Raw genomic sequence first — 27,817 nt, forward strand, 5'->3', positions numbered from 1 at the left:
CCAAGGCTCGCTCAGGCCGGGCCGGTTAGCAACGAAGTTTGGGAGTCTTGAGTTACTATCAAAACGGGAGCAGTCAAGCAAGAAGAAAGCCCCGCGGTCGAGAAACTCCTGCCTCGGGAAGAGGGAAACGGCGCTTGACGTTCGGCCGCGTTGTTTTCTATAAAAGGGGAAAAGTCCGCCTCCCTCCCGCTCCATCCGAGGAATGCTGGGCAGGAAAGCGGTTTCCCCGCTTGGCCCGCGCCCTTAAGAGCTCGTAGGGCGCCCCCAAGCGGAGCTGTGGGGTTCCGCCAAACAAACGCAAAGCGGCCCGCTCGGAAAGAGACAGGAGCGCGTGCAAGGAATCGCTGGATGTGCGCAAGTTGCAACATTTCACACTTGCTTCCCGACTGGGAAAAGAATAAAGCGGCAGCCGAGATACCTCGAGAGCAAACCTGTTGTACTCCCAGGGTTTTCGGAAGGGTTTTAGGCAGAGTGGATAATTTCTTTCCTTAGCAAGAACAGTCTTATAGAGGGAGACCTGCCGTTTATAACTCACTCACCATACTTCCCCCCCTCCCCGAGCTGTTCCCAACAGCCCCCTTCAAGGATGCCTAACGCCGTCAGCCCAAAGAGACCCAACGCAAACCCTCCCGACAGTTCCAGACCTTCCCTCCCCGCCACCCGCACTCCCGTGCCACCCCTCCCCTCCCCTCCCCTCCCCTCCCCCGCTTCTTCGGCATTTTGGGAGGGGGCGGGGGGGGGTGTTTCGGTCTTGTTGTGAGGTAACTGGATAAACACCCGCCCGGCGGCCGCTGATTGGCTCGCAGAGTTCTCAGGAATGCGAGCGACCCCTTAAAGGCAAGGGAGGCTGCGGCCACCACTCCAGTGTGCAGCGGCCAGAGGCTGGGAGCTAAGGGGGACCTGCGGGAGCGGCGGGCTACTGTTCACCCGTTTCGTTCTACCACCGACGACGAGGATCCCTCCGGGTGCTCCAGGGCCGTTTTATTTCCCCGGGGTCTACGCAGCTGCGGACGCTAAATTCAACCACAGGAAACTTTCGTGGGTCCAAGAACTCGACGGAGCTAGTGATCGCCAGTCGCGACGTCTTCATTGAGTTGCTGCGGGGAATAGTTGCTGTCCGCGGGTTATTAGGGATTCATCACCTTCTTTTGCAGAGGTAAGTGCTGAAGGAACAGCTTTCTGCCTGCAGCTTTGAGGTATCGCTAGGGCAGAAACCTTATGCATGCCCTTCTCAGCAACAACCAGACCTCTTTTCTTGGTATCTGACGAAGGGAGCTTTGACTCTGGATAAGCTTATCTATACCTGGGAAATCTTGGTCTCTGAAGTGCTGCTGACTCGAATCTGTTCTCTCTCTCCCTCCTGTTTTCTTGCGCCTTGACCTGCTGGTCTTCTGCCTTTGCGTCTCCTCGACGCCTAGCTTCCCAGTCCCGCTGCCGGCTAGCGCGCACTCAGGAGCCCTTCCAGTGACGAGGCTGCGGTCTCCCTTTCTTGGTTCCAGGTCGGGGACGAGAGGTCTGTGATGGAGAGATCAGGCGTCCTCTTTCTGCTGCTGATGCTCGGAGGGTGCGCCACAACAAACCGAATCCCAGGTAAAAAGATGCGTGGGGGCTGCTGGGTGGCGTGCTTTCGCCGGGAGGGGGCTTGGAAGGGGGTGGGGATGCTTTTTGAAGAAGAGCCGGTGCTCGGGCGCTTTGTGCCATTGGGCTTGGCGGAAAAGTCCGGTGGAGTGGGACCTGGGCTGGCGGCGGATGGACTCCCCCTGCTGCTTTCCTTACGGCTTTGGCGGGCTCTCGGTGCGAAGCTTCTTCGGGGGTCTCTAGACATGACAGGGAGGGAAAGCGAGCAGATGTTCATTTCTAAGAGCGTTGCCAGGGACACTGGAATCTGACTGAAAGTGCTGTCCTCTAATCCCGTGCGTTCCCTGCGGCGGGGTAATGCCCTCAGTACCTGTTCAGAGGCACTCTTCCTTATTAGCTTGGATTGCAAACTTGTTATTCGCAGGGGATTCTATGTTGATTTCTGAGAGGAGAGCCTGGATTCTCCTGCAGTGGAATTGTCACCCCTCAAAGATGTACATAGTTGTCGTATGATGGGACTCTACAAATCCTTTTGCTGAAATTATTGTGCCCCTGAGGATGTGCTCCTCTCCCAAGGTCGCCTTATGGGTCCTGCCTATGTGTATGTGGCCATCTTCTCTTAGCTCTGAGCATGCCTCTCTTCACAAAAATCTGTGCTGCCCATCTGGGGGTTTTTTGGCCAAAGTCCAGTCCTTTGGAGCTGCTGTAGCCGAAGTTACTTTGCTGCCACCTGGGCTCATGGCATTTCAGGTTTTTGGCAAAATCTCCTGAATTTTTTCATTGACTGGCCCTGTGGTTTGCCTCAGCCAGAGCCTTTTAAGATGGCAGGGAAGGCAAAGAGTATTCTTAGACCTGCATTACCAGAGGATGACCAGTAGTATATATCCCTTTTCTTTCCCTTAAATCATAAGTACAGGCAGGTGAAATGAACTTCATAGAAGCTCTTGTCCAAAAGGTTATAAGAGTTATTGGCCCAGAAACTGAGCAGTTTTTCAGCTGCTAACCATTTGCAGACTGTGGGAGGGGGCAAGAGATGAAGCAGATGCTGAAGGGCATTTAGGAAATAAGGGAGGTTAAAATTCTTGATTAATTGTTGCCTGTAACCCAACACTTCTCTCAAGGACCTTGGCCTCCGTGTATTTCCCCCCCTTCACTTCTTAACACTGGTTGTAGCAATTGTTCCTGTCCCGGCCGATAATATTCAATATGTATTCTCTTATTCTCTTGGCAGAATCTGGAGGAGACGATAACAGTGTATTTGATCTATTTGAGCTCATTGGCTTTTCTCGCAAGGGAGCTGCACGCAAGGCAGGAGGGATACATCTGGCAAAGGGATCTGAGCCCTCCAGCCCTGCCTACCGCATTGAAGATGCTAACCGTATCCCAGCTGTTCCAGACCACAAATTCCAAGACATTCTTGACTCTATCCAAGCTGAAAAGGGCTTCATCCTATTGGCTAATCTTCGCCCAATGAAGAAGAGTCCTGGCACCCTGCTAGCTGTGGAGCGCAAGGACAATTCTGGCTATGTCTTTAAGCTGGTGCTGAATGGCAAGGCAAAAACATTGGACTTGAGTGTCTTCCCTAAGGAAGGCAATCAAACTTTGGTGTCAGTGGAAGATGTTGAGCTGCCTACCTGGCAATGGAACAATATTACACTTTTAGTGCAGGAGGATCAGGCCCAGCTGTATGTGGGATGTGAGAAGATGGTGAATGCTGAGCTGGAAATCCCTATTCAGAACATTTTCACCAGGGACCTGGCCAGCAGTGCCAGACTCCGTATTGCCAAAGGGGGAGTTAATGACAACTTCCAGGTGAGATACCTTTCTTTTGGTAGCAGGTTTATAAGTCCAAAGAAGAGCCAGTCTTACTATAAAGCAAAAAGAAATTGTTTGTTGAAGCAAAATATTAAAGTTAGTATAATTTTCCCGCTTCTGGCCTCTAACTTTTTTGAAAAAGGAAATCTTGTCCTTTATGGGGGGTGGGGCGGAAACCATTTTGATTTTTTTGCTTCAGGTACAAAACTGTACAGACAAGCTTAGGATATTTATGACACTTTTATTTAGGTTAACATCTCACCTGTATTTGTGAGGAAGAGAGAGTGAAGGAAAATAAATTTTATGCAAATGAGTTCCAGGTTTTACATTAGTCTAACAAACTCAGTTGAATGGACGGCTTTAAGTTTCATGCATGTGAATTCTCTGTGTCTAATAAATTTTGAAATTATCTGAGAAACTGGAAATGTATGCAACCTGGAAATCCTGTAAGTTAAGAACAAGTAAAAAGTAGCATTTTCAGGTATTTAAATATATATCAGTGTGTCACTTTATTTGTAAAGCTATTTTTTATCAGTTGCTAATACCTGTAATTCCCTTGTCCACAGGGAGTGCTACAGAATGTGCGATTTGTGTTTGGAACTACCCTGGAAGCCATCCTGAGAAACAAGGGGTGTGAAAGCTGTAAGTCTGCATAGTGCTTCTAAAGTTACCAACCTTTAAAAGATTATTCTTTTCTATGTGAGAAGTTGCTGGCACAAATTTAAGATACAGTGAAACATTATTCATTAAAAAATTGCTAACTTATCAAGGTTATAAAATAGAATAGACTTTAACTGTCCCTATCTGCCTTAACATGTACAACTTTTTGTTGTTCTTGCAGCCACCAGGACCGTTATTAAACTGGACAATCCTATGAATGGCTCCAGTCCAGCTATCCGCACTAACTACATTGGCCACAAAACAAAGGACATCCAGGCAATCTGTGGGTTCTCCTGTGATGAATTAAGCAATGTGTTTGTAGAATTGCAAAGTTTGCGTGCACTGGTTACAACACTGCAAGATTCAGTTCATAAAGTGGTAAGTGACTATTAAACACACAATACTAAAATAGAAGAACAGAGGTTCTCTTAATCTTCACTGATACATGGGAAACAAGCAGCTTGTTTACTGTGTACAGTCTCTTCCATCAATTATAAGGCAGGCTTGTAAATAGCTGAATTGATGAGTAAAGATCGTCATCCTGGGTGAACAGACAGGGAAACCTCTGTAAGTAGGAAGAAAGGTGTCCCCCCCCCCCCACTTCCCCGCTGCTGGTGTACCACAAATAGCTAGCATAAATATGGTGGGCAAGTAGAGTCATATTTGGTTCTTTTTTAAATAACCTGGTTGGTTTTCTGGGCTTTTTAAAGGGGACACATGAAGAAACCAGTGTGAACCAAGTTACAGGTATATACAAATACAGTTTTCATATTCCAGCAACTATATCTGTTATTAAGCTCTTTATGAAGCACAGTTCTTTTTGCTAGCTGCTACAAGCAACATTTATGAGAGTTCACCCTGAGGACTCTGTGTGATCACAGTGGGAGGAACTGAATGGATAATGGCTCACATGTTTGCTGGCCCTATGGCTAATGTACTAAGTATACTTACTTGGAAGCTGGCCCACCATAATCAATAGGACTGACTTTCAAGTTAAGAACAAGTGAATTTGCTTTATCTACCTCATTCAGACTGATCTTTTAAAAACTATGTTATATGTCAAGTTAGAAACATTCGTTCTCTCTTTTAGATTATAAACAATGAAGTTGGCAGCGGTCCTTTTCAGATAAGTCCTGGAGCATGCATCCATAATAAAGTTGTGTATCAGAACACAGATGAGTGGACCACAGATACATGCACTACCTGTACTTGCCAGGTAAATATGAAGTTAGCACTAAAAAATACTGAAACATCTGATTTCCTGTCATGATAATGTACTTTGGTGAAATCCTTTTGTGACTCTCTTGGAAGGGGTAGAGCAGCGCCAGCACTGGGGAGCTGATGCAAGGCTGGCACCCCAGGCCAGGCACCCCATTGCCCCTTGTGTCCTCTGTGAAGGTGAGCTCAACAGTGGCCACTGTGGTGGTTCTGGATTGAGTGTGCGCACACTCATGCACCCCATCACTCCACCCCTTGCATCTGTGCTTGGGAGCACAGATGCGATGGGCAGAGCGAGCAGCATGCATATGCACTGAGGCTGGAAGCCTCGTGGCAACCACCAATGATCTCACTATTTCCCTTGTCTTGGAGGCAAGGGCAGGCAGGAGGGCCAAAACCGGTGCACTCCCCCGAGGGCTGTGGCCCAGGCAGCCGCCTCAGGCTGCCTAATGGGTGCACCAGCCCTGAGGTAGAGTATTAAATATAAAGGTATTAAATAAACACACATGCAGAAATGTTGACCATGCATAGAAATAGGCACAATGTGTCTGCACAGTATATCGTTCCACTACTGCATCAATATGTAAAAGCTTTAAACGGAATCTTAAAATCAGCTTTACTAGTATGATCCTAAAGAAACAGTTTGGAAAAAAAGACTAAACTAATGTTGAAATGCTCTAGCAGTGTGATACTGTAACTAGATCTGGGCACTGCAGTGCAGATAGAAGCAGGATAGAAATCTGTAAATTACCAGTGTTTTTGAAAAAGATGAAGTGCAAGCCAATTAGCCCTGTTCTGGCTAGCATTACTACACAGTTTACATTATGTGCTGTTGACAGAATAGCAATCACATTTATTTCTTGAAAAGAAACCTGAATATAAATTATGGTTTTAAAACATTACATTTACAGTTAATAACAGAACAGTGCATTTTTACTTTTCTAGCTATTTTTAAAGGATTTTAAAGAAAGCATGTAGGTTATAATGGACAGTTGCGTACAAAACTGATCAATGCAGTCCTCAGTCTCTCTGAAACACTGCTGATGAAATTTCAGTACAGAGTAACTATTATAGTATCATAGGGAGAATGCATAGTTCAGTGAGTAGAGACTGTGAGTTGCATGCAAAAGATCCCATATTCAGTCCCTGGAATGTATAGTTAAAAGAATGTCAGGTAGTTGTGTGGAGGGCTTAGAAAGTCAGTTGCTGTCTGTTTAAAAAATGCTGCAAAGGAAAATGGACCACTAATCCAGTTTGGGGTATGGCAAGTTGATATATTCTTGAAAAACTGTATAATTTCCTATTAAACACAGAGTCCTGAAAAAGCAACTTTTACATTAGGGTTGAAGTTGATAATGACTACCAGTGTATGTATACCTATCTTCTGGTGGTTAATTTTGAATGAAGGGTAGCTGAAGGATACTGCCTTTTTAAGTAGAGGAACAACATGGATAGGAATTCCCTAAAACTTTCTTCTCTGACCATTCTTCCACTTTAATGATGTCCACACTCCCATCTGCTCCTCCCCCCTCCACCATTTTTTCCAAAAGTAACTATGGATAATTGTGAGCAAAAGTACTGCTTCAGGGGAAATAATCATCTTCTAGTTATCTAAAAGACTAAGAACAAATAATTTACCATGCCCCCTTAAGCAGAGTTACACCCTTCTAAGCCTGCTGACTTCAGTGAATTTAGAAGAAGAAACTCTGTTTAGGATTGCTCTGTATGTTTCAGGTGCTGTAGGATTGTGCCATGGCTAGAGCCATAAACTAACATGGTTATCCTTCTAAAAATCTATCAAATATGCTTTTTTAACTATTTAGATCCTTTAGAAATTAGAACATGGTAATGATATGTAGGATTCTTTTAAACTGGGTTTAACTAACTATGGTGTGATTTTCTGTGTATTACTGGTATCTGTGTATTCCTGGTTATGTTGTTCTCTAAAATCTACAAAAGCACATTTTCTATTCCTTAAGAAAGAGAACTGGCAAAAGTATAAACTTTTTAAAAAAGGTTACTATTCATTCTCTTGCAGTGCAGCTTTTGGATTAAGATGAAAGCCACATCCAAGTATAACATGGCTTGTTGGAGTCTGAGCCAACTCTACTAAATGCATTTTATCTTTGTCCATATAATGAATTGAAACTCAGACTAGCAAACAGAAAAAGCTGGCTTCATTATCTTTGTTAGTTGTCTAACACTACTTCTGGACAGCTATTCAGTGAGATTCAATTAACACTTTTGGCAGATGCCATTTGGTTGACAGTAACAAGGGAATCACTGAAAAAATCATGACTATGAATGACACAATTACCGTTTTTCTGATCACTTTAACTTTTATAGACGTTACTAAGATCTGTAGTAAAAACTGGTTTTTTTTAAAAAAAATAAAAAGCCATTTGGGGGAGGACTACTGCCAGGATCAGATCAGCAGGAGTGCAGAACACTGCCTTCACCCATTGTTTTCCCTACTCAGAATCACTTTCCAAAGCTCCCTATATGCAAGGGGAAAATCAGCTTTGGAGGGAGATTTTGCATGGGAAATTGCAAGGGAAAAACAGTACACAAAGTTCTGCTCCAGCTCACAGCCTCCTGAAGCTGTTTTTTTTTTTCCTGCCATTCTTTAAAAGTGTGGAAATGCTGCAAGTAATAGCATCTAGTTGGGCTCCAGATCTCTTTGAAATGACTTTTCTGGGAAGTTTATAGTGGTAAGCCTTTCTGGGCTGAAACAGTCAATATTTTAATGGTTTAATTCTTAATTTCATCCTTTTCTGTTAGAACTCTGTTGTCATCTGCCATAAAGTGTCTTGTCCTATTATGCCTTGTTCCAATGCTACTGTTCCTGATGGAGAATGCTGCCCACGATGCTGGCGTATGTGACTAAAGCTTCTTAACGTTTTCAACTGTGATTTAATCAGTGCTACTGTTCCACTGCATATCTATAAACTGTATTCTAAAGCATGTTTTGAAGTCTCATCATGTGGCAATAACATTCTATTGCCACCAGTCTAGAAGAGACTGGGGGGCGTGGAATCTTATTTTTTTCTAAAAGGATCGTATTGCTGTTCTAGGCATTTTTTGTAAATTAATTCAGAAAATTTGCTCTGTAAACTTGAAAGCGGTGCTTTCATGCATGCCATTAACCATTTCAAGTAAAAAGATTAGATGAAGACATTTCTGATGGTGGTTAGTGTCGTGTACATGTATTCTTGGTGGTGGTGGTTCTGATGAGCATTCTATACAAAACAAAATGGCTTACATCACAAAATTCCAAAGGACAGTTAACTCTGTCACAGATTAATTGCTATTCTAGTTCCTATGAGTTATACCCATTGACTTTACTGGACATAGAAGGGTATGTCTCTGTTTAGGATTGCTATGCTAATCTATGAAAGGTTAAATGTTACACAGCCAATTAGATAAAAAATTGGTTGGTTGTAAGTTTTTATCTTATTTAAAAGTACAATTTAATTTTTATTTCACAATATAAAGACTCAAGAGTTTGGCAAAAAATAGTACTCCAGTATTTAATCTCTCATCCCACCCAACCACAAAAGAGAAGTTAATTGGCAATATGCACTTGAAGAAGTAAGCTGTTTCGCTGCTCAAATTTTTAATAAAAAAACAGTTTCTGGCTATTTAAATAAATGCACCATATAGCTTTATGATGTCTGCATATGTTGAACAGGATTAGCCATTCTGCTGAGGAACTTTCCAAGTAAGACCACAGCCAAATAGAAAACTTTGGTAAAGTTTCCCCAAGGAAGAAAGTTTCAGAGGGTATTGGTCTGCAGCAGAACAGTTAGATTTGAGTTCAGAAGCACCTTATTAGAGACCAAAAAGATTTTTCAGGATATGGGCCTTTGAGAGTCAAAGCTTCCTTCATCAAATACAAATAGGAATGGTGATCGCCGAGCCTTTATATCTTAGTCGGAAGGTGGAAGGGGTGTTGTAAAGAAAGCTTGTGAAGGATGCAAGGGTACAATGCAAACTGTGGATTAGATCTCAGAGCCCTGCAGATCTACAAATGATGATTAAGCAACGCCTCCATCATGCTTAATCTGGTTCTGAATCTATATATTATAAGTGTAATCTTGGGTGATCTCGACAGCTATCAAAAGATTAAAACAAATGGAACAGGGGGAATGTTGCTTATTACTCTGTCCTGTTCCATTTTACCAGGAAGAGCAATAAAAACTCTTATGGTTATTAGTAGTCTCCCTGAGAATGTTAATTTGTTCATCTGCCACTCAGTGAATCAGCTCAGTGTCAGCAATTGTTGATTTTTCCAGGTTAAAAGCTAAGGAATAACCCAACAATTTCTGTTGGGTTAAACAAGATTATATGAAGAACTGAATGACTGTTTGTGAATACAGTTTCAAAAAAACAAATAGAAAATACGTAGATGAAAGTTATTTTGAGGAAAAAAATCAGCATTGACTATATGGCAGAAATGTGCTCATCTCTCATTCAAATATGAAAACGCTTCTCTTTACAGCCAGTGACTATGCAGAGGACATTTGGTCTCCGTGGTCTGAATGGACTACTTGCTCTGTTACCTGTGGCAATGGCATTCAGCAGAGAGGTCGCTCTTGTGATAGTCTCAACCATCGCTGTGAAGGCTCTTCCATACAAACTCGTACCTGCAATATGCGGGAATGTGATAAGCGATGTAAGCATTTCACTAACTTGCATGGAAAATAGTTTCATTTTTGTATTGCTGTGTTCAAAAACTCTGATTATTGCTTCTTGCAAAGGATTTAGCATAGTTAATTTGCTTGTAAACTAACACCAGTGTAAAAGCATTCATTTCTAATGGGAGGAGTTGATAGTTAATTATTAAAAGCACTGGGAAGCATATTGTACACATCGTTGCTATATTTGGCACACACAAAATAAGATATAGCTTTGTTAATACTAAATATTTAATATGGTAAATTGTCCATCTGTGATCATAGTATATTAGAACAGAATTGTTGTTAGTTTTTTCTAAACTATTTCTAGTATAATGACAGGACTAAGGTTAATAAACAGTGTAAACAAGCTTGATTCTTCATAGTTCATAATAGGTTCATCTGTTTACAGTCAAACAGGATGGTCGCTGGAGTCATTGGTCTCCTTGGTCTTCTTGCTCTGTTACTTGTGGATCTGGCTTGATCACTAGAATCCGTCTCTGCAACTCTCCACTTCCTCAGATGGGAGGTAGACAGTGTGAGGGAGAGGCAAGAGAAACCAAATCTTGCCGGAAAGATCCTTGCCCAAGTAAGTTTCATGGTAACAATTAAGACTTTTATGCAACAATTCAGGTGAAATTTTTCAGAATTTCTACTTGTTAATCAGATTACTGCAGTCATTTTAACACACACAAACACACATGAGTAAGAAATGTCACAAATCTGTCTGTGGCAAGGTACAATGAGTCTGTGTGAAAGTGTCAGTGGCACTGATGGAGCTGCCCCTGGATATTTTTGCTTCCAATGTTTGTTCTTTTTCTTTAGTAAATGGGAACTGGGGACCATGGTCACTGTGGGACACCTGTGCAGTCACATGTGGAGGGGGCATTCAGAAGCGTAGCCATCTTTGCAACAATCCTGAACCACAGTTTGGAGGGAAAGACTGCATTGGTGATGCTGTAGACACTCAAATCTGCAACAAGCAAGATTGCCCAATTGGTGAGTAATTCTTGTTCACTGTGCAATATAAAACACTGTTTGGGAACTCTATCCAAATCAACTGCATTACAAGGATTTAATTTGACTCTTTGAACAAGGAGGAGAATTGAGATAGGGCACTGTCTTAAGGATTCTCAGTGCTGTTCCTGTTCCTTGCTTGTGAAAGATAGTGTAGAAGATGGGCAGTTCTACCAGAGTACTTCATGTAGGAAAATTCAGATTAGACATGAAGGAACTCTTCAATGAATATTTTCTTGAGTATTTGTTAAAATAGTCTACTTAGCTTGTCACTGTTGTTCTGTGTAAGGACAACAGTTTGAACCCATTTTGGACTCATATGTTTATCTTGCTTCTTAGATGGGTGCCTGTCAAACCCTTGCTTTGCGGGAGCAAAATGTACCAGTTTTCCAGATGGTTCCTGGAAATGTGGGGCCTGCCCTGCAGGTTATCATGGAAATGGGGTTGAATGCAAAGATATTGATGAGGTAAGACAACTTGAATCTTGAACATACAGGAGGCTAAAAATTAAGGACCAAAATATTCCAAACGTATACAAACAAGTCTGCAACTAACCTTTTACCTTTCCCATCAATCTTTTGTACTTCAGTGTCAAGAGGTCCCTGATTCCTGCTTTGTCATTGGTGGACTACACAGATGTGAGAACACTGAGCCAGGATACAATTGTCTGCCTTGCCCATCACGTTTTACTGGAACTCAGCCCTTTGGTCGAGGTGTGGAGCATGCAGTAGCAAACAAGCAGGTAGTACCAAAATGTAAAAATCCTCTGTGTACAAAACCTTACTTGTTAATGCTACAGAATATGTGCTTACCCATAATTGAAAGGAACAAGTTCTGAATATAATTCCATAAATGTCTATTCTGAAAGAAGAGCAGTTATTACTTAGCACCAAAAGGTTGGGCTCATATGGTCATATTTGTTCCTGTGATTGTTCTCTCAAATGCAAAGTTACAGAGATGGATTCAGGTGGGTAGCTGTGTTGGTTTAAAGCAGCAGAACATAATTTGAGTCCAACAAAGTTTTATTCAAGATAAAAGCTTTTGTATACACACACTATTCTTCGGATACATTGAAATGGAAGGTACAAGTCCATATATATAGGTAGACAGTGCTTTGAGCAGCTTGACAGTACTTTTCCAACTAATAACACTAAAACAGTGTTAAAAGAACCCTTAAATTAAAGGAGCTCTGTGGCACAGAGTGGAAAGTTGCAGTACTGCATTCCAAGCTCTGCTGCTTGATCCTGGCGGAAACCCGGTTTAGGTAAGCAGCTCAAGATTAACTCAGCCTTCCAGTCTTCTCAGGTTGGTAAAATGAGTACCCAGTTTGCTGGGGGGTAAAGTGTAGATGACTGGGGAAGGCAATGGCAAACCACGTAACAAAAAGTCTGCCAAGAAAATGTGATGATGTGATGTCACCCCATGGATCCATAATGACTTGGTGCTTGTACAAGAGACTTCCTTTACCTTAAATTAAACACTCCTCTGTTTGGGCCTGGTAGCTAAAAGAGAACAGTGTAGGCACCAGGAAAGCCTCAAGCAAGATGCCACTGCTGAAAAGATGTGTGTCTGGTTGCTGTCCATGTCACCTCTGAAGGTGGGAGGCACAGAGAGCCTGGCAGGTGAGGCAGATCTTAACTAGCAGACTGGATAAAATGAGAGGAGGCTTCAAGGGCAACTGCTGATGGTTCCTGGCCTGTCTAAGTTTAATGGCATAGTAGATGTGACAAAAAGGAACACACTCTTCAGATGTTACTTTCTGGTAAATTAAGACAGTCCAAGTAATGTAGAAATTTATAGGTTGAATCCAGCCAGCTTTTCTGCTGGCAAAACAGGAAGGAGACATCCTCTTTAACCGCTCCAAAAGGCTATACTAAGAATTCTGCATTTACAAAAGTGTTGTGAGATGGAGGTTGTAGTATGGAGAGGAATTGTTAAGACTAAATAAAAAAATGTTGGCTAGATCCAACCCTACATCTATACCTAGTTCTCCTGAAGATGAGTTTGATTGAAAAACCATAATTAACTATTTATGCATGAATGTCTACTGCATTCTTTTTACATAGGTCACATTATTGGAAATATAAGTATATTTTTACTGTGCTTGTTCTCTGTAGGTCTGCAAACCAAGAAACCCATGCACTGATGGTACACATGACTGTAATAAGAATGCAAAGTGCATTTACCTTGGCCACTTTAGTGACCCCATGCATCGCTGTGAATGTAAACCAGGCTATGCCGGTAATGGTATTATCTGTGGAGAAGACCCAGATTTAGATGGGTGGCCAAATGAAAACCTTCCCTGCATTGCCAATGCTACATACCACTGCAATAAGGTAAGCCTATTTTCCATATTCTTACATAACTATTAAATAAATTAATATAGCCCTCCAATTTAGGCAACAGTATATCCTTCTAGGAATAATGTTAGGATCAAGGGCTTATTGAAAGAAGTCATATGCTGTCATCAGAGCCACTGGGACTGGATCATGATTGCAATACATTGGTAAATCTTCCAGTTCTCAGACTGTAATATCTATATAATACAGAGTTAGGCTTGTTTAAGCCCATTCAGTTGGTTTAAACACATCTATCGGGATTATGGTTCAAATATCTGTTCCTTGCAATTATACATGTCTTAGCAGGGGCAAATGAACATTTACATTTCTTGCTAAATTTTTTGAATTAAACTATGCATAATTAGTAATGTTGATGGTTAGGAGAAATTCATGAAATGGTAACACCAAATAAAAACCAAAACTTGACTCAGTGCTATGCTATGCTTGTAAGCACATTTTGGAAGAGAACATGATTATGCTTGGATTGGAAGTAATGATATTGTTTTTTCCATAGGACAATTGCCCCAACCTTCCCAATTCTGGACAGGAGGACTATGATAAGGATGGAATCGGTGATGCCTGTGACGACGATGACGATAATGACAACATTCCAGATGATAGGGTAAACGTAACAAAAATGTTCATGACCTTTTCATAACTTAGACTATGGCTATCATGCATGTTTGGTAGCCTGTTTGCAGAACTTGAAAGTGAAAAATACTGTACAAAATTGTAAACACATTCAGTATATTCTTGGAATCGATTCCAAGAATAGTAAGTACTATGGTGAATTATCAATTTTGATTCTCCAGTTATTCCAGAAAACACACATAACTTTGTGAGAATTACAGGACTAAAAATTGCCCATGACTTCAGACTTTGTTCATTCATAGCATCACACAGACATATTGAGATGACTGAACTTAAACGAGTAAACAGTAACATTCCAGAGTATAGCTGATTAGCCTTCCCCATGCAAAGTTGACATTGCTTATTGTAAAAGTGCAAAAAAAGGTTGATATGTTGCACTCCTGACATAAAAAGAGAAGTGACAAGCATCTAGTAGTGGTTAAGCTGTACCTAGAGTTACAGTTGAAAACTATTTTTTAAAAAAAATTTAATAAAAATTGACAATTTTGCAGTAAAGAATGGATGCTGCCTCCATCTTTTAATTCTGGTGGGAGTCTTTCTTTTCTTTTTTCTGCAGACAAAGAGGGATGTTCTAGCCTGCCCTGTCTAGCTTCTGTCATCTTTTTTCTAGTAAATCTATACAACAAACTGTTTTTAAATTAAGAATCCATGTGTGACAGGTATGTGCATGTTTTTAATGGGACTTTTAAAATGTTATTCTACAGGACAATTGCCCATTCATTTACAACCCTCAACAGTATGACTATGATAGAGATGAAGTTGGTGATCGCTGTGATAATTGCCCCTACAATCACAACCCAGATCAGATAGACACTGATAACAATGGAGAAGGAGATGCCTGTGCTGTTGATATTGATGGAGATGGTATGATTTCCTTGTGTTCTTCCCTCTCCCATTACACACCTATTAGCAATTATGTTCACATAGATTTAATATTCTGTCTCTTGATATGCCTACAACCATTTCTCTAGTAGTTGTAGGCTAGAGAAAGCTTTAGTCATGATATAATTTGTATCCAGGAGTGGTCCAAGTCATTTTGGTGTCTGAAATCAGATTTCATTCCTCTGTTGTAATAACATGTATCAGTTGTAGTCAGAAAGTTCTCCTAAGTGTCCCACGAAAACGAATGGGGCCTACACTGTCATACTAATTTCTCAAATTCATAATAAAACAGGTTATAAATGAAGGCTATCCAGGGATGAGGTTTGTACAGAAGATCTCATGGCTCACACATAATGTTACTTTTAACAATGTCCAAAATCTGCATCTGAACCAGCTACTGGCTTGCTTTGCCTCACATTAGGGTGATTCTTATTCAGTGCATTATTTAGTCCATATAGGAGAAGTCTGAATTTGTTATATTTGAACCCTAGTCTTCATTAGATGTGGATGATCAATGAAAAATTGTGATGACACAGGATATAGTGCAAATTGCAACATCATTTTTATAGATTATACCAAAAAGAAGGAACTTTGTATCATGGCCTAAGAACTGGCTGTTTCCTTTATTTGTTCACTTTTATACCATCATTGCTTAGGATTGAACTCTAAACAATGTACAGAATTATATGCTTCTATGGCTATTAAAGTCAATGAGGTTAGAAGGGAAGATATGCATGTTCTTTAAGTCTTTAAACTATCTAAATTCTTTATATTTTAGGCATTCTTAATGAAAGAGATAACTGCCAGTATGTGTATAATGTGGATCAGAAAGATACAGACTTGGATGGTGTTGGAGATCAGTGTGACAACTGTCCTATGGAACACAATCCAGATCAGGTCAGCTCCTAATAACTCTGTCAAGAGCACTTGGACATCCATGGCTCTTTGCAATACACGTCAAATGGCAAACTAATCAGGGCAGAATACATTTCATGCATCTGCTAATCACTGAAAGGAGTACTTGTTGGGTAGGGGCCTTGACCTTATGAAATAGCTGAGCATTTAAAAAAATTAATGAGACTTGAGTACATAAAATATTCCTTTATGTATTGTTAGATGCAGTATATTATGCTAACAGAAAGATCACACTGATGTCTATGAAAATATTACAGCTTTATATACACAGATCATTCTAGCTATGGATTGAAGTCATGTCAGCACACCAGACCCATAGCTAATAATTGAGAAAATAAATGTGTTAAAATTTAACATAACAGGTTCACTAAGATTTCAGCCTTAAACCAAAACATATGCTGAATACTGGAGGTGTGTTTGCAAGACAGCTATATCAATGCTACAAGATGTCCTGAGGCAAAGGGTACCAGCAAATTTCATCTCCCATCAGTGCACACATAAGATGCTTTAAGGACAAAAGTTAAACCAGTACAAACTGCCTACCTCACAAAGATCACCATTTCCCCTCTTTCAGCTGAGCACAAGAAACAGGATTTCCTCCCCCACTCTTACCAAAGTTAAAGCATATTCTGTAACAAATCTTTACCAGAATAAGAGTTCTAGAAGGGGAAATCCAACTCCTTCTACTTAATTAGCTAGTTCTAAGCCAGCAGTGAGTAAAATGTGTACAGTCCTGTTATGACAGCAGGATTAATAGCCTCAGGGGCATACCTTGAATGCTTGAATGGTCCCAGAAAAATTGCTGTAAATTACTAGTATCTGGATTTGTCCTGTATGTTGCCCTGTGGGCGGTGTTAGTTAAAACTTATAATATCAAAGCACTGTTGTTGTTTTAAAAAGATGCTCCTTTTTTAATGAAAGGAGCCACTCCTGCCAAGAACACAATACAACCCACAGTGCTGATGAACTCCAAATATTCCAGTTTTGAAAGTGTTGTGAGACAGTGTAAGCTATAGTACATCTTGCTATTGGACCATTAGCCAAATTTGCAAAAACAAAAGAGCTGATAATTTAGGAAAGATTGACTGGTATCAGTTTGCATCTAGACATCTGAAAATCACACTTCAGTCAGTTATCAGCCTAATATAAAAATGCATGTAAATTGTAAATTAGTCCACAGCATTTCTAAAGGAGTGCCATAGACCTACAGTACTGCACTGTACCAGTATGCATGTAGAAAACATTAACACAGGCTCTGTTGTAATATGTATTGTGAGAAGTAAGCCATTAAAGGGGATTTTAAGCTGTTAATACTTTAAAACATTGAGGTGAAACAGAGATACAGTTCTACAGTATTTGTACCTACAAGGTACAGAGTGCACAGAAAGTGATATTTTTTATCTCCATGGATCTAAAAGAGTAAATGAATAGAGGTTGGCTCTGGCAGAGAATTCACATGGAAATGCATGCCAAAGAAAAGGCTCAGAAATTACACTGCTTATTCAAAAGCCTAATACACTAAGGTCTTGATTAATAAAGTATCTTTAATGAAGATAGATTCAGGTGGGTAGCCATGTTGGTCTCAAGCAAAAGAACAAACTTTGAGTCCATCGGTGTCCATGCACACGAAAGCTTATACCCAGAATTAAACTTTGTTGGTCTTTAAGGTGCCACTGGACTCAAATTTGTTCTAAAGTATCTTTAAATGTATCAAAACAAGTTGAGACAAGTAGTTTCACTGCATGTGGCTACTAATACCACAAGTTCACTGTTTCTGTCCATGTTTTCTTTAAGTATGTATTTTGGTCCTAAATCCAGAATGCCAGATGATGTGCAGTGGGAACAACTGTATGTATGAGCCTCTCTTTTCATTGCAGTGGAGAAGATAGTTCCACACACACACAAAGCATTACCTGTAAAGACTTATTCATTATATTGAAGTGAAATGATTGCATATTACCATTACAACTTACATGCTCACAAATGATTACTACATCGGGCCAAATAAGGTCTTATCTCTGAGCAGACCTGCATCCTTATTCATTATCCATCAATCAGTCTCTTTCAAGATAGTTCTTATTTCTGTAGTAACCTTCTTAAATGTTTGCTCTAGCAGCCTCATCTCTTTCTCTTCCAGACGGATGCTGACTCTGACCGCATAGGTGATAAATGTGATAGCAACCAGGACATTGATGAAGATGGCCATCAAAATAATCTAGATAATTGTCCCTATGTGCCCAATGCCAACCAAGCTGACCATGATAAAGATGGAAAAGGTGATGCCTGTGACCATGATGATGATAATGATGGAATCCCGGATGACAAAGATAACTGCAGACTGGTTGCCAATCCAGATCAACTTGACTCTGATGGTAAGATAAACACTCCACGGTCCAATTATCATAGTTCATGAAAGAGCTGACTAGCATTTATCTGGACATGTAGTGTGTCTATAATTGTCACGGGCTGGGGCTGGGTCAGGCAAAGTCCAGGGGCAGTCCAAGGTCTGTAGCAAGTGAGCAAAGAGGGTCCAAGGCGCCAAAACCGAATCACAGTCCAGGTATCGCAGGTCAGAGGTTCAGAAGCCGAAGTCAGGGGGTCCAGAAGTCAAAGCCAAAGTCAGGGAGTCCAGAAGCCAACGTCAAAAGCCGAAGTGGATGCTAGAACGTCAGGTAAGTGACTAGTTGCTTCCACAAAGCCTCCTCCCAAAGCCCACAGCTATATAGCCCTCTGCTGTCTGTTGCCCATTTGGGCTAATTGCTGGCTCAGAGAGGCAGCCAGGATCCTGCTGAGACTCAAGCATCCTCACTCCTAGAAGGGCCAGAATCCTTTCAAAACTCAGGGCTCAGGGAGCGTCTTGCTCGTGAGCGTGCCGCCCTCCTTCAATCCCTGAGGTCCTGACGAAGGCGGTCACGCACACGAGCCACCTGAGAGGGCGAGGCAGGGGGGCTTGGATCTTCTCTAGCAGGTGGCAGGGGCACTGGTGCAGGTGGCAGGGGCACAGTTTCTTCTGCAGGCTTAGCTTCTTCTGCAGGGTCCCCAGCACCCATGACAATAGTAATCCTTTAAAAATCCAGTAAGTGTGCAGTCTGTTTTGTGGTTCAGCATTTTCTGATCTGGCAAGTATCTCTTTTCATTTTGATCTAGTGAGTTGCTCTGTATAAACAGAACTTCCATGCCAGTGAAATCTTCCCCTTTCACTTCAGTGGTGGGGACAGTATGTATACATGGATCTGCCCTTCTCACAGAGGTTATAGGGAAGTCCTCTCCCATTGAACCCTTTGTATATGTTGAACTGTTAGTAGAGTGTTGGCAGTATAAGAAAGAATGTGAAAGGCAGATAAAATATTAGTATATGGGGGGGTTATGCGATTTATGTCTAATGGCATGTTTTGAGATATTTGGGGGTTTTTAATACTGTGGTTTTTAACTGTAAGTTGTTTTGAACAGGACTCTGAAGAGGCAGCACTGAATAATTCTAAATAAATAAAAATGATGCTATAAGGAAATTAATATGTTAGAAGTTAAATAAATTCATGGAAAACTATTTAAGTTAATAAATGGTGACTCCATTACACAACTAAGTCTTGGAAATGACTAATGACAGATTTCAGTATATCATGCTACATCAGATCTGAAATAAGGTGGATTTTCAGATACAACTAGTATTCACTTTTTAATGTGACCTCCACCTCACCCTGCATTCCCCAATTTTTTTCTACAACAGGGGATGGGCGTGGAGATGCATGCAAAGATGACTTTGACAAAGATAATGTGCTAGACATTGATGACATCTGCCCTGAGAATGTTGACATCAGTGAGACAGACTTCCGTCGATTTCAGATGGTTCCCCTGGATCCTAAGGGAACCTCCCAAAATGATCCTAACTGGGTTGTTCGTCACCAAGGCAAAGAACTGGTTCAGACTGTCAACTGTGATCCTGGACTTGCAGTTGGTGAGCATGCATTTAAGAATCTTTCTCTCTGCACTTACTAAATAGGTAGTGTAATAGGTTCTCTTCAGTCTCCAGCAAGCTTGAAGTGCAGTCTTAGGTAATGCTTTATATAGAATAACTTAACAAAAGCAACTAACTTAGAATTCAGTTTATAATCTCTAGCCTTCCTTATCATAGGTTGGTATGCCTCAGGGGACATTGGAACAAATAACAGAAACATAAATGGTCACAGCTATCTGCGACCATTTATAAATCAATCCCCCAGAAAGGTATAATTTGAAAACCTGCAGTGGATAAACATAAATACAATTTATCATGCTGGTGGGGCCATTTGCAAATGGTTTATAAACAACTTAGAAAAAAGTTGAATGTATACTTACGGTTTTTCCAATTCTTAATGCACAGTAACTACAAACTTTAACAGAAACTCTTTTTGTTCTAATTATTTCGTCTGTGATATACAGATGTTAATTCTTCATGAGAGCAAAAGGGCACATATTTGAGAGCAGAGTAAGATGATTACATGCTAACAATCATGTTTTCATTTTTTTGCCCAGGTTTTGATGAATTTAATGCTGTTGACTTCAGTGGCACATTCTTCATTAATACAGAAAGAGATGATGACTATGCTGGTTTTGTGTTTGGATATCAGTCCAGTAGTCGCTTTTATGTCGTTATGTGGAAGCAGGTCACACAGTCTTACTGGCTTGATACACCAACCAAAGCCCAAGGATATTCTGGCCTTTCTATCAAAGTAGTCAACTCCACTACAGGTCCTGGAGAACACCTTCGTAATGCTCTGTGGCATACTGGAAATACAGCTGGACAGGTAAAAGGTCGTTTTTTGTCATTAACCTAAGCTTCTGAGCTCCTGAAATATTACTCCAGTGTTGGAGGGGTCCATCAAAGAAGTACATTTCTCATGTGATGGAGAATAAAGTAAAACAGTATTTATTTTAATAAATGGACACAGGTATTTATCAAAAACCTGGTATGCACTCAAGTGTTCCAAGGAAGCTCTAGCAAGAATTAGCTTTTCCCCATTTGTTTCAATGGAGAGGGAACATCTTGAGTAAACATAGTCAGAAACAATTTCTTTATCTGGCACCAATACCTTCTAAATTATAGTTGCACATTGCACATATAACATTTGTCAACAGAACACACGTTGTGTGAATTGGCTCTCCATATTCTGTTGCAGCCAAAGAACCATCTTACTCATTCTGTCAATTTTAGACATGAAAAGTGGGCTACCAGGAAGCACAGTTGACTTCTGTTCCATTCTGTCTTGCATGAATCAATCTTGTGCATCTTCCTCAATGAAGAAATGCACAAAATGCCCCCACAGTGAGGGCCTGCACATCTCCCCACTGGGTGTACAGGCAAGGCTTCCTTTTGTCATTTTTGAAGTGGCCTTTAAGTACGCTAAGAGCCCTGTGGTGCAGAGTGGTAAAGCTGCAGTACTGCAGTTGGAGCCCTATGCTCACGACCTGAGTTCGATCCCAGCAGAAGCTGGTTCAGGTAGCTGGCTCGAGGTTGACTCAGCCTTTCATCCTTCCGAGGTTGGTAAAATGAGTACGCAGCTTGCTGGTGGGGAAGTATAGATGACTGGGGAAGGCAATGGCAAACCACCTCGTAAAAAGTTTGCCGTGAAAACGTTGTGAAAGCAGCATCACCCCAGAGTCGAAAATGACTGGTGCTTGCGTAGGGGACTACCTTCACCTTTTTTTAAGTGTGCTGTTGTAGTTCTCAAGGCTTTGTACCAGCCATAGTCATGTGGCAATTCAGTCATATTTTTGCTTTTCAGGTGCGGACACTGTGGCATGACCCTCGTCATACAGGCTGGAAAGATTTCACAGCCTACAGATGGCGTCTCAGTCACAGACCAAAGACTGGCTACATTAGGTAAACAACACATAGTCTTGCTTTTGTTAATTTTGGAAGCCCAAATACTTCTAATGGCTGGCTTCAAGTTTGCAGGGTAAACATACCATAGTCACACTGAGACAAGTTATTGTTGCTCTTTATTTGCAGAGTGTTAATGTATGAAGGGAAGAAGATCATGGCAGATTCAGGCCCAATCTATGACAAAACCTATGCTGGTGGCCGGTTAGGATTATTTGTCTTCTCTCAAGAAATGGTGTTCTTCTCAGATCTTAAATATGAATGTAGAGGTAAGAATTCATTTTCCCTTAGCATTGTTTCCTTGAGTGGAATGCATTGAAGTAATTCCTGTGACAACTGTCTCTTACTGAAAATAATAAGCTAATATATTAAAATTGTCATAATTTTTGTTTTATAAAATCATGAACTTCACACAGTTTTCTAGCTTTTGGGACACACACATTTCCTGTAGAGAACTACATAGGAAAGGACAATTAATAGCTCAACCAAGTGAATTTGAAGTGTTTGCATGCAGACATATTAAGCCTGTTTCTACATATTACACTTTCAAGTTGCACTTAGGTTGGTGAGGTAAAAGTTGCTTTATAAGAGAACAAATCACCAACACCTTCTTAGAGTCTCCCAGACAATTTCCCTTTTAGTAAGAGAAAAATGCAGTTAAGTTTTTATGCAGCAAACAGAAACCCAAAGACCTGCTGAGTTGACCCACTAATTGTAACCACTTAGTGACTAATTCATGAAAGACTTATTTGCTGTTTTCCTTTCTTCTTACAGATCCCTGATCATAAGGCAATTGATGCAGAGATTATTTCTGAAATGCTGGTATTGCACCTTCTGAAATATTGTTTAGTTTCTGCAAACCCTGGGACAATTTTGTTTGCTCTTGACTTTCTTCTGCCTTCATAAACCAGAGACTCAAAATACATGACCTGCCTCAAAAGAATGCTGTTGAGAGAGAAAACTGCAAAGTACACTTCAGAACTGACCTTTGTTGACACAGAAGAAAAGAAATGTCTTTCATGAATAAGAACATTCTTTGCATCTAGAGCTGAAGAGTCACTTTTGTAAGAAAGGCATAGCTGGGCATTGTCACTGCCTCTCTTTAACTGGAGGTCCAATGGAGGAGCACTTTTGTAATGAGAACTTCTTTATGATGTGCCATGGAGTATTTAAAAATGAAATAACACTTTGTGGGAAAAGTGGGTGGGACAAAGGCAGTTGTAAGATACAGAACTGTGCTTCCCTGGGATTTACAGCCAGGTAAATTGGAGGAACTGTTACTTATCTATCAAACAGCCTTATTCTGTACATGTTTGCTTAGATGCAGATCCCGCTGAATTAAGTGGAACTTACTCCCATATAAGTGTGCATAGGATTGATGCCCAAAGCTGCTTTGGCTAATATGGAAATACTTTGCTTCATTATATAGGAACACTAGCTATACCAGCTGGTTAGCCCCACGCAGCACAAAACAAGTTTCAAAAATTCCATTGTGGGATAAGAGGTGGAACAAATTGGTACACCAGACTGCACCAACTTGGTGGAAAATTGGATTCACAGAGACTCTTGAGGAAGGCAAGTTTACATGTGCCACTGCATGACAACCTAACCATAGGTTTGATACCAGAGGTAGCTAGTGCAGATGTAGCAAGAATATTTGAGGTGCCAAACAGCATCTTCATCTCAGCTTAGCACTTATATTGGACTTCAAAGAACAATGTTCTTTTATTATGGTTACAAAGGCACAAAATTGACAAACAAAATTACAGGTAAATACAACAATAAATACAAAATGCAATGGGAGTTTGTTTTTTAAAAATGTTTTTTTTAAAATATTAATTTTATAGGAGAAGGGCTGTAGATAAAGAAAATGTAAAATATTTATTTTTTACCTATCCTGTCTGTTATGAATTACTGAAGGACTATTAATAAAACAGAAAACAGTGCATCAGGACTATCCACATAATCATTTTGCTACACGTCTCCATGACTGTAAGATTGTAAATACAGGTTATTTATTGTTTTGTAGTAGATGTAGACAGTAGAGTATGAAGATGTTTTAGTTGCAAAGAACAGTTTTTCCATAAGCAATGTGGAGCATAGAAAAAAGCAGCAAGATGGGGGTAGGATTTATATTTTATTCTTAGCGTCTGGTCCCCCCCCTTTCTCTACAAGACAGCTGGCAAAGTAGACTACCTTGCTGCTGCATTGCCAAACTACAAAAGAAAAGTGTCAGTGTTGACTATCCTGGTCTCTTTCTCTTTTGTTATAGAAGATATCGGGTCACTTTTTATGACCACTGGCCTCAGTCCACTGTCAGTACACACTGTTACTCATTTTTAACAGGATTTGCACAAGAGATGTTCTCAGTGGACTGTTGCCTGTCACCTTTGTAATAATGCTATATAGTGTCATTTGTATCAGAATTCCTTGCTTGAGGAGACTGTCTGATGGAAGTGGCAGAGCCATTGCCATTTAACTTTTGCAGACCTTGAAACCAGTGCATGGTTGCATAAGTAGAAAGGCTGCTCAGATGGAATTTTGGGAGCATTATTCAAAGACTGCTTCTGCTCAATGGGGCAGTACAACTATATCTTTGAGCTTCATCTTGCTGCAAAAAGAAAAAGAATGTCAAAGGTGAAAACTTTTATGTACAAATATTACCTCATTATTTTTGTAAGGCTGAGAAAAGGAAAAAAAACCTTTGAATCAGGCACAGTTTAGATATCTAACAAAATTAAAAGCTACTGTAGTATTAAGGGGTAGGGGAAAGATTGCAAGCTGTACATAGTTAAAATCGTTTTTTGCAGAGACTTATGCTCCCAATTTTTTAAAAAGGTATTGAAGCAATGCTAAGAACAATTTCTAATATTGTGTTAGTTTGTTTTTATGTCATCTTGTACACTATTCCCTGTATTTGTATAAATTATTTTTTCATTACTGTTGGAATAGTTAATCTCTTATTGTGTAGATATGCTATTTAAATAATTTATCAGGAAATGCTACCTGTAGAGCTAGTGTTTCTATTTTTATAAAACATTTGCACACTGAATTGAAGAATTGTTTGCTTCCTATCCCCAGTGTTGTTGCTATTAGTATATACTTTTTCTTAAAAAAAATGAGTATATTTTGTACACAATTTTAACTATTTTACAACTTAAAAGATGTGTAAAATTGTACAATAAAGTTTCTTACATACAAGAAACAATAAAAAATGGAAATCTGTACTTATAAATGTCATGTCTGGTTTCATAATTGGTAGGTACTTTAAGGCCAGGGGCAATTTGCCTTGGGTGGGGCATGTTCTATGGTTTTCTCACCTCATCCATCCTCAGCTTCAGCTGCCATTACCATTGCAAAAATGAGCAGTACAGTCCTACAGGTCCATTAACATCAGTGGGCTTAGATGATAACTGCATTACCAGTGTCTTACCTGCACTATTCTATATATGTCAGTAAGAAAGCATATCTTTTAAAGATTTTGACTCCAGTCCAAAGTAACCAAATCAGTAATTACAGACTACATCATTTCATTAATAGACTGGGCTACTGACCTCCAGTAAAGCTCCAACAGTCATCAAATTTGGAGAGCAACAGAATAATCTTATAGAATAAAGTTATCCAGTGGCACCTTAAGATCAACAAAGTTTTATTCAAGGTACAAGGACCTAACCCCAAGGTGTTTGCAAATGTTTTGTTAGATCTGGGAAGGGACTTAGTAACCAGTCTTCTTGTATCTGAAAGAATAAGCTATGAGATGTGGGTTGTTAGAATCTTGGGATTGCAATTCAGTAGGGATTCATTGCCTAGGCTTGAATTCTAATATCAGTGCATCCATCAAACAAGTAAATGTGTACGGGTGACTGAGAGTACTGGTTTTATTCCTGACTAGCAGTAAAGCCCATTGTAGGAAGAAATACAACGGACCCTAGAAAAATATTGGGGGGGGGGTGGGGGGTTGATGAATGTGTAGGTGGCAGGAAGGAAGGAAGATAAACAAATAGAATTAAAGCAAAAGAAAGAGACAGAGAAAGAATGAGAGAAAGAACAGAAGGGAAAAGACGGGGAGAAAGGAGTGCAAGAAAGAAGAATGAAGGAAGGTGGACAGAATGAAATAAAAAAGACAGAAATACAGGGAAAGAATGAGAGAAAAAATAGAAGGGAGAGGTTAAAAAGGGAAGAAAGGAGTGAGAGAAAGAAAAGAAGGAAGATAGAATGAAAGAAGAAAGAGAGACAGAAAGAATGAGAGGAAGAAAAGGAGAGTTATGGGAAAGTTGGGAGAAAGGAGTGAAAGAAAGAAAAATGAAAGGAGAAGAAAAATGACAGGAAGACAGGCAGGCAGGAAGGTAAGCAGCCATTAGAAGCCTCCCTTTCACCCCCTTCCACTTGCAGGCAAGGGGAGCAAAAGGGAGCCTTCCAATGGCTCCCACCTCTTAAAGTAAGCAGCTGACACCATGCTGGTGGTTGTAAGATGTAGGGAGCCACTGCAAGTCTCTCTTTTGCTCCCTCCCACTTGCAGGCAGTGGGAAAGTGAAAGGCCATAGGACAGAGTGGACTCCATTCTATTCTATGCATAGAACAGAATGGACTGCATTGCATCCTATGAGCCCAGAGGTCAGAATGGAGCATTCCATCCTATGGGCCCTTAGGACACAATGGAATCCATGCTGTCCAATGGGCTCATAGTATAGAATGGACTCCAATCTATCCAATGGGCACATAGGACAGAATGGAGTCCATTCATCATATGAACCCACTGTAGCCTAACAGTTTTTTCAGGTGGAAAGGGGGCTTGAAACATTATATAGTGTTAGTCTGTTTATCTGCTCCTGTTGACCTGGCCCCTCCCTGCAGTGAATGAACATTCCTTTTGTCAATTGAAGAGAAGGAACTGCTACTGTTTGTCTCATAAACATGTCTCTAACAGTTTACTGTTTGCTTCACGGCAGCATTTGTGGAGATGGACTGTCCCGGATTTCCTACAATGGACCCTGAGGAGAGGCAGCAGTAATCAGTAAGTCCCCAGGAGAACCTGTCAGCAGAGAACTGTCTCCCTCAGAGGTCAGTGGTCATCTGGTGGGGTTCTCGCCTGACAGGGCCAGCAGTGGGTGGGGGAGGGGAGAGCAGAATCAGCCAATGGCACACCAGAGACAGACTGCAAGCCAAACCTGTGTAGTCCACATCCAACCAATGAAAATCCTCAGATTTGCTACCATGGTATGGCTTTTATTTATAAAGGAAAAAGGAAAGGTCCCCTGTGCAAGCACCAGTCATTTCCAACTCTGGGGTGACATTGCTTTCACAACGTTTTCATGGCAGACTTTTTACGGGGTGGTTTGCCATTGCCTTCCCCAGTCATCTACACTTTCCCCCCCCCAGCAAGCTGGGTACTCATTTTACCGACCTCGGAAGGATGGAAGGCTGAGTCAACCTCAAGCTGGCTACCTGAAAACCTAGCTTCCACCGGGGATCGAACTCAGATCATGAGCAGAGCTTAGGACTGCAGTACTGCAGCTTTAACACTCTGCGCCAAGGGGCTCTTACTTTATTTATTAAAGATACACATTAAGGGAAAGCCCTAAAATCATTCACAATTCCCACATCTCTTAGCGAACTCTTGTAATTGCTTACCTGTTATTTGTTTTCCCCTGAACATACACACCTATATTAACACATGCAGCACCTTCAAAGTATTGTTGCTGCTTGACACCTTGATCAAGACTTTCCCTTGATGTTGCCTACTAGCACTGGGATTCAGAGGTTGCCTCTGAACATAAAAATTCCCTTTACTCACCAGGGCTAGCACCCCACTGAGGGACCTCTCCTCCATGAATCTACCTAACCCCATTTAGTGTCATCCATGCTTGGGGGCATTCACTGGCAGTGAATTCTACAATTTACTTATTCAATAAAGAAAAAATTCCTTTTGCCTGTGCTGGATCTATCATCCATCAACTTCACTGGGTACCCCCAAATTTTAGTATTGGAAAGAGATCCATCTATCCATTGTTTCCATCCCATGTATAATTTTATCAGCATCTATCATGTCCCCCTTAGTCTTCTTTTTCTAAATGAGGAAGTGCCAGAATCTTCAGCCTTTCCTCATAGAAAAGAAGCTTGAACCTCCTGATCTTCTTGGTTGCCCTCTTCTGCAGCTCTACAATGTCCTTTTTGAGGCCACAGAACCATACACAGTATTCCAAATG

General features: G+C 40.8%; 1 protein-coding gene across 2 annotated transcripts; it reads left to right on the forward strand.

The window, feature by feature from the left end:
• Positions 1-1,503: 1,503 nt before the first annotated feature.
• On the forward strand, positions 1,504-24,846 carry THBS1 (thrombospondin 1). Of its 2 annotated transcripts, none has more exons than XM_060263110.1 (21): positions 1,504-1,590; positions 2,810-3,390; positions 3,960-4,039; positions 4,242-4,431; positions 5,144-5,269; positions 8,053-8,146; positions 9,773-9,946; positions 10,360-10,536; positions 10,773-10,946; positions 11,304-11,431; positions 11,554-11,706; positions 13,082-13,300; positions 13,818-13,925; positions 14,659-14,818; positions 15,615-15,733; positions 17,889-18,123; positions 19,479-19,706; positions 20,264-20,535; positions 21,514-21,611; positions 21,741-21,880; positions 22,386-24,846. In XM_060263110.1, the coding sequence occupies exons 1-21, from the start codon at positions 1,521-1,523 to the stop codon at positions 22,391-22,393; spliced, it is 3,534 nt and encodes a 1,177-aa protein (XP_060119093.1). In that variant the 5' UTR covers positions 1,504-1,520; the 3' UTR covers positions 22,394-24,846. The 2 variants fall into 2 exon arrangements, with proteins under 2 accessions (XP_060119093.1, XP_060119092.1); XM_060263109.1 differs by having other exon boundaries at positions 3,960-4,035; positions 4,235-4,431.
• Positions 24,847-27,817: the final 2,971 nt, after the last annotated feature.

This window comes from Heteronotia binoei, chromosome 21 (genome assembly GCF_032191835.1).
Source record: "Heteronotia binoei isolate CCM8104 ecotype False Entrance Well chromosome 21, APGP_CSIRO_Hbin_v1, whole genome shotgun sequence".
NCBI classification, from domain to species: domain Eukaryota; kingdom Metazoa; phylum Chordata; class Lepidosauria; order Squamata; family Gekkonidae; genus Heteronotia; species Heteronotia binoei.